This window comes from Cnephaeus nilssonii, assembly GCF_951640355.1.
Source record: "Cnephaeus nilssonii genome assembly, chromosome: 17".
In the NCBI taxonomy this organism is placed as follows: Eukaryota; Metazoa; Chordata; class Mammalia; order Chiroptera; family Vespertilionidae; genus Cnephaeus; species Cnephaeus nilssonii.
The window spans coordinates 40,353,114-40,360,416 of NC_137088.1; the positions used below are offsets into that span (position 1 = coordinate 40,353,114).

A 7,303-nucleotide genomic window follows, 5' to 3' on the forward strand; every position below is an offset into this window, starting at 1 on the left:
AAGATAGGATGATAAATACATTTAAAGGAAAATATGGCAAATGCAAGGAGAGCTGACAAGAGTGCCACAGGCAGATCAGCGATGGGAACTAGTATATTCAGTTGTGGGAAAGTTGGCAAATATTCATGGACGAGGTAGGGTTTCCATGGTAAAGATTGTTAGTGAGCAGAAAGATGATTTTGAGTGGGAAGATGATTATTACAAAGGACCCACAAAAGTGCATTCACAGGCATGTTCAGGAGTAGTGAGAAATCAGACTAGAAAGACTGGGGGAGGGGGTGTTGGCAGTTGCTTGCGAAAGCCCTGAATGCCAGGAGAGAAAGCCAGGTTTGATTTGGTAGATCTGCGTGGGAAAGTCCTTAAGCAAAGTGAAGCTAAGTTTACCTGTTTATTCCAACAGCATTCCAAAGCAAGAAGAATAAAACATAGAAAGGTGAGAAGGGAAAATGAGTGCGTGATGTGAATGTACATGAAAGAAAGTGTATTTGGTAAAAGGAGGGAACAATAAGCCTGGACTAGAAAAACAGAGAATTCTTCCTGGAAAATAGACTGATACATAACAACGAGAGCTACCACTCAATGAGCACGGCCATATATCAGACTCTGTGCTGGGTGCTGTAACTACACTTCTAATTACCCATGTCATTTCCTCTATTTAATAAGCAATGAAAAGATGAATGAATGGAGCTAAAGACATTGCCTCAAACTATTCATCCAAGAGAGCAAAACAATATATAAAACTGAACAATATTTCAAATATTTCATTATATCCCAAACTGACTGAAAAGGTTTTCCTTTAAAAGTTGATTAAATGAATTCTAAAGGATTTTTTTTTTCATTTTTCCATGGAAATTTTATGATGATACTGAGGCTCAGAGAAGTTAAATGATTAACCCAAATCTCACAGCAGGGCAAGGGTGGAGTCAGAACTGAAATCCAACTCAGACTGTGCTGTTTCCATTGCCCCTCACTTATCATAGGAGTGAAGAGTGAATTGAACATACAAAGGTTCCTTGGATCTGTTACAACGGCACAGAAGTCCACATCCCTTGCTTATTTGGACCTAACTCCGTGGCCTTACATCTGCTCCAATCCACCAGGCTATAACCTTTTTGAGGGGAGCAATGCATCTCTACACAGTACATTAAATCTTTTGACTCATATTTATTCATTTACTTATTCCACAAATATTTACTGACTGCTTCCAGTGTGTCAGGCCCTATGCTAGACACTAATGTGAAAAAGATAAAATAGCCCATGTGGCTCAGGGATTGAGTGTCAACCTATGAACCAAGAGGTCACTGGTTCAATTCCTGTCAAGGCCCATGCCCGGGTTGTGGGCTTGATCCCCAGTAGGGGGCATGTAGGAGGTAGCAGATCAATGATGTTTCTCTCTCATCGATGATTCTATCTCTCTATCCTTCTCCATTTCTCTCTAAAATAAATAAAAACGTATTTTAAAAAGATACAATAATAGGACTCAAAAGAATGCAAAAATGATAATCATTGTTGTGGCTAGATTATAGGTTTGTGGGCATCTATAATAATAAAAGGGTAATATGCTAATCAGACCAGACGTCCAGGTCCCAGGTGCCTCCGGGCAGCCGGAGGGAAGCCAGCCAGGGTCCTGGGTGCCAAAGGAAAGCCAGTGCCAACAGCCGGGGGGAAGGAAGGCCTACTCTTGCACGAATTTCGTGTATCGGGCCTCTAGTTTATTATGCTATCCTATCAGTTTTATGTACATATAAAAACTTCCATAATAGAAAGTATTAAATAAAAAGATTCTACTTGGAATATTCTTGCCAAGGTTATCAATGAGGTCCTTGTTGCTAACATAATGAATACAACTCTGTCCCCATTTTCCTTGACAGCTGTTTCCTTGAACAAAATACATGACCGAGGACTAGTCAGAGGTAGGAGGAAGCAGCCGAGCATTGGTTAAGGCACCCACACCCTCTCCTGTTTCCCTTCTGCCTCTCTAGCTGCCGTTTCTCAGTCACCTTCCCACGTCTCTTCTTTTTTTCCCCTCCTTTAAATGCCAGCATTATGCATGTCTTCATTCATACTCTTGTTTTTTATCTCAATTGACTCCTTCTTTCTCAATGTTCTCATCACCTCTCTAAACTTTCTATATTACCCATATGCTGAAATCTTCCCGATCGATATTACCAGACCAGATCTATCCCAGAACGTCAGATAGGGTTCCAATTGCCTATGGGGTATACAGTTTTGAATACTCCATTGGCACCTTTAACCCAAAATATCAGAATTACTCTTGAAGACCTGAACACACATTCATACCTCCCCTGTCCCACCTACCTTTGCCTTGCTAACTTGTACGCATCTGCTAAAATGTCTATTCAAATGTCAAGCACACAGACACATGTCCTGACCAGGTTTTATTTATATTGTGTCCTCTCTCAAAGCACAGAAGCTTCCTGTGCTTCTTTCATAGCATTTCCCAAAGTCCTAATGACTTGTATGAGCCTTGAGCATCCGTCCCCACCAGCTGGTGTGCTCCATGAGGGCAAGCACCATCTCCCTTACGCTCAGCAGTGGATTCCAGCATCAAGCTGAGTGCCCCGCATAGAGTTCGGTTTCATAAATATTTGTGAAATAAGTGAATAAATGAATAACTTGGCAAGATGGAGATTTTCAAGATAGTCACAATATCATCAACCTGAAAAGCCTGTGTTATGGAATAATGCCTGTTAGAGGACAGGTGTGGGGGGGGGGGGGAGAAACATGAAATGGCCTAAACTTTCTGCAAATGAAAGAAAAACCTTGACAATCCCTAGGCCTTAGAACTCGGAAGACAAATCCATTCTGTGCTGTATCTTTCCGGAGGCTGGAGGCATTTGCATAAAAATGAATTCACAATGAGAAAGAAGCTCTGCCATCAGTCATTAAATAAGAAGTGGAGCCCTAATAAAGAAGTTTCAGAAATTATCATAAACCAAACAGGGGGGCTGATGTTGTTTTTTAACAAGAGGATTAGGTCCCAGACAATCCCAGAAAAACCCATGCCAGTTTTAACCATCACAAAAGAAGTACTGCAGGCTTGCCTCCCAGGGGTTGGCAGCCTGCGAAGTACTCAGCGATCAAACTTCAGTAACTTGAGAAGGGGGGTTAATCAGAGCAGCATTCTCAGCCTCAGCCTGCTGCAGGGGTCCCAGCAGACTTTGAACCCATCCACGGAGTTTCTGATTCAGGGGAACCTGGAAGACAATTTTCATCTCTAACAAGTTCCTAGGTGATGTTGATGCTGCATGCTGGTTTGGAGATCAGACTTCGAGGAGCAATAGCTAAGACAATGGACTATATAGCAGGAACCCTTTGATGCAGGGAGAGGTGGAGGGCTGAATTTAGCCTTCCCATCTTCTCTCATTCTACCATATACTCCCCCATATCCAATATATTCCACCTCTTGGCAATCTACTCACACCCTGAAGTAAAGAAAGCAGGTAAAATCAGTAGATGAGTGGATAAAAAAGCTGTGGTGCCCTGGCCAATTTGGCTCAGTGGATAGAGCGTCGGCCTGCGGACTGAAGGGTCCCGGTTCGATTCTTGTCAAGGGCACATGCTTGGGTTGCAGACTCAGTCCCCCAGTGGGGGGGCATGCAGGAGGCAGCTTATCAATGATTCTCTCTCATCATTGATGTTTCTCTCTCTCCCTCTTCCTTCCTCTCTGAAATCAATAAAAATATATTTTTTTAAAAGCTGTGATACATATACACAGTGACTACTAGGCTATAAAAAAAAGAAGGAAATCTTACTTTTTGCAACAGCATACATGGACCTGCTCAGTATTATACTAAGTGGAATTAGCCAGTCATAAAAAGACAAGTACCATATGATTTTACTTATGTGTGGAATCTAATGAACAAAATAAACTAACAGAAACAGACTCAGAGAACAGACTTACAGCTGTCAGAGGGGAGGGGGTTGGGGGACTTGGTGAAAAAAGTGAAGAGATTAAGCAAAACAAAACAAAAAAGTTCACAGAAACAGACAATAGTATGGTGATTACCAGAGAGAAAAGGAGGTGGGAGAGGGGGGCGATTAGAAGAAGGTAAAGGGAGGATAACTGGTGATAGAAGGAGACTTGACTTGGGGTGGTAAACACACAATACAATATACAGATGATGTATTATAGAATTGTACATTTGAAAACTATATACTTTTATTAAACAATGTCACCACAATAAATTCAGTTTAAAAAAATGTTCTGAGCAATTGCCACATACACAGTGCCTAGCCAGTACTAGCCCAAGATACAGTGGCATCCTGTACAGGCTAGTTAATTGGTGTTTCTTCAAAAAGTTTCTTTAAATATTGTGTGACGTTTATTTAGAAGAGATGCTAAATGCTGCATTGGAGAAGGATGGGAAAGAGGACCCTGCTGGCCAATCCTTCCTCTTGCAAGGAATCCAGCATCAGGCTCACTCTAGAGCTGGGCTAATCAACATCAGCACTGTTGACATTTGGGGAAGGATTGTGGGGGAGAGAAGGGGCTGTCTTGTCCATTGTAGAATGCACAGTGATGTCCCTGGCCTCTACCCACTGGAGACCAGTAGCATCCCCCACCAGTTGGAACAATCAAAAATGCTCCCAGACATGCCAACAGTCCCCTGGGGTGGAGGTAAAATAGCTCCTCTAGTTGAGAATCACTGCTCCCAAGAACCAGGAAGGTTTTCACCATCTGATAAGCACTGATAAGACCATCCTGGTGTCCACTGACAGCTGAACCCCTTGTTCTGCATCCATGCCATATATCATCTGTCCAATAGTTCTGCTTTCAGCCCTATGGAGACAAACAAGCCACTCCGGGCACCACCTCCCATCATGGGGAAGCGATGAATATGGCAGGACATATGTATGTAAATGATCCAAGGGATGCAGCATATATGACACTCACTGTCGGGGAGGGGGAGTCTGGTAAAGACGTCTCTTCTCATATCTCACTTACAGGGATGTTTCCATGTCTCTCATGGAAGGGCACATGGGCACGTATTTGCCTGCCGGTAAAGTTATGTGTCTAGCATATAAAAATTTTGATGCATAACACCTCTCATTTTTATTACTAATATAAAAATGTACCCCATATATAATATTTTTTAACCTGGCACTTTCAATTCTCAAGTTTGTTTGTTTAAGCCAAATCCATCCACATAAAGAGAAGCCAAGAAAATATCATTTTCAATCTCTTTTCCACGAAAGAGCTCTGGGCGACAGCCTTGCAGTCTCGCTTTGCCTCTAGGTGAGTCCTTACATTTCTCTCCTGCTCTGTGCCATTGCAAATACATGCTGCATCTCACTTCAGACATGTCCTGGGTGCTGATTTTCCCCAGTCACAGACTGGGCCCAAGGATGTTGGATTAGGGCATGAAGTACCGCCCACTGCCTCTGAAAGTGCTCTGGAGCATCATTTCAGAGGTAGCTCGGTGCTGCAGGAACCTAAAGGCATAAATACCTTCACCGTAAATAACAGCAAGCCGGTGCCATATGGCTTAACAGTTGCAGTGTGGCCACATATCACATCATTAGCCCTTGCATTAAACGGCCAGATTAACGAGGGAGCGAAGCTGCCTCCACTTTGGAATTTTCACCAAGAGTGTCAGCAACACATCCAGGAGTTGTAGCAAAACCTAAGTCAGGAAAAAAAATTGCCCCCAAAAGAGTTTGATCCTCTGCCATGCAAAACCTATAAACAATATAGCTTTCCGTTTCAGCAAAAATCCTAACAAAAATGCTACAAATACTCTCATGGAGTCAAATGCTCCTTTACCTCTGTGGAGGGAAGAAATGAGCCCTCCCAGAAGGGAGGTAACAACTGTGCATATTCCTTCCTTGAATGAAGTTTCTTTTGTTACATTTATTAGAGTCTCAAAATTGTGTTTGCTGGAGAAAAAGAAATAAACTCAGGCACCTAAGTGCAAATGGGCATCTACTCCTGCCTTTGATGCTTGCCTCCGCCTACAGCACTTAACAAAGACTCTTCAAGGATGAGATGCCTCCAACATCAAAGGCAGACAGCTATCCTACAAATTGATGTTAAACTTAAAAAAAAATTGTTTGATAGTCTTTACGTGTCTAGTAATAATGTTAGTCACAATGATAGTTATACTTGTTCTTTGGACTCTTCTCAAACCCTGTTCTTACATAGCCCAACACCCTTCCCCAACTGCCTGTAATGGTCCCCTTTACCTGCCAAATCAGGTCTCCACCTGCACAGTCTGACTCTGGCTACCTTTCCCATCTCATCTCCTGCTGCCCCCACATCAATATCCTACATGGATTTCTTGCCACTCTCAAGTTTTACTCCATCATCTCTTGATTGCCTGGTCTTGTTTGTTGGTGGTCCCTTCCCCGGAAATTTCTTCTTCTATATCTCAGCCCATAAAAATCCTATCCAGCTCTTCCCCAAAGTGGCCATAGGTGACCTCTGAAAATGGAGCAAAACCGTAAGTCAGGAAAAAAATCCTATCCAGCTCTTCCTAGGCCCAGAAAACCCCACAAAATCATGCAAATCAAGAAGCTCCAATCTCTGCGTTCACTTCAAGAACACGCGTGAAACTGCCCAGGCCATCAAGGGCATGCATATTCGAAAAGCCACCAAGTATCTGAAGGACTTCACTTTAAAGCAGCAGTGTATGCCGTTCTGTCGTTACAATGGTGGTGTTGGTAGGTGTGCCCAGGCAAAACAGTGGGGCTGGACACAGGGTCAGTGGCCCAAAAAGCGTGCTGAATTTTTGCTGCACATGCTGAAAAATGCCGAGAGCAATGCTGAACTTAAGGGTTTAGATGTAGTCTCTCTGGTCATTGAGCACATTCAGGTGAACAAAGCGCCCAAGATGAGGCGTAGAACCCACAGAGCTCATGGGCAGATTAACCCATACGTGAGCTCTCCCTGCCACACTGAGATGCTCCTTATTGAAAAGGAGCAGATTGTTCCTAAACCAGAAGAGGAGGTGGCACAGAAGGAAAAGATATCTCAGACGAAACTGAAGAAACAAAAACTTATGGCCCGGGAGTAAATTCAGCATAAAATAAATCTAAATAAAATTTTTAAAAAAAAAGTCCTATCCAGTCTTCTCCTTGATGAAGTATTTCAACTCCTCTCAAAAATAGAAAGGCTGTTTTTTCTCTTCCTTTGAACCCCCATCATTATCTGCTGGTTCTTTTCTTAAAACACGCATTTATCTACTTTATATTATAGAAAGTAATTAAGATACCAGCACATCCAACTTTCTCCCACATACAGTGTCTACCATACAGTAGGCCGTTGTTGAACTGAACGGAA

At 42.7% G+C, this 7,303-nt stretch overlaps 1 protein-coding gene across 1 annotated transcript; it reads left to right on the plus strand.

Annotated features, from left to right (window-relative positions):
- The first annotated feature begins 6,503 nt into the window (after nucleotides 1–6,503).
- LOC307113209 (large ribosomal subunit protein uL22-like) lies at nucleotides 6,504–7,038 on the plus strand. The gene has a single exon (XM_079794642.1). The coding sequence runs from the start codon at nucleotides 6,597–6,599 to the stop codon at nucleotides 7,035–7,037; it is 441 nt and encodes a 146-aa protein (XP_079650768.1). The 5' UTR covers nucleotides 6,504–6,596; the 3' UTR covers nucleotide 7,038.
- The last annotated feature ends 265 nt before the right edge of the window (nucleotides 7,039–7,303 follow it).

Bases quoted from the DNA above. Each gene is read 5' to 3' on its own strand.
- LOC307113209 (XM_079794642.1), top strand. From the start codon at position 6,597: ATGCATATTCGAAAAGCCACCAAGTATCTGAAGGACTTCACTTTAAAG.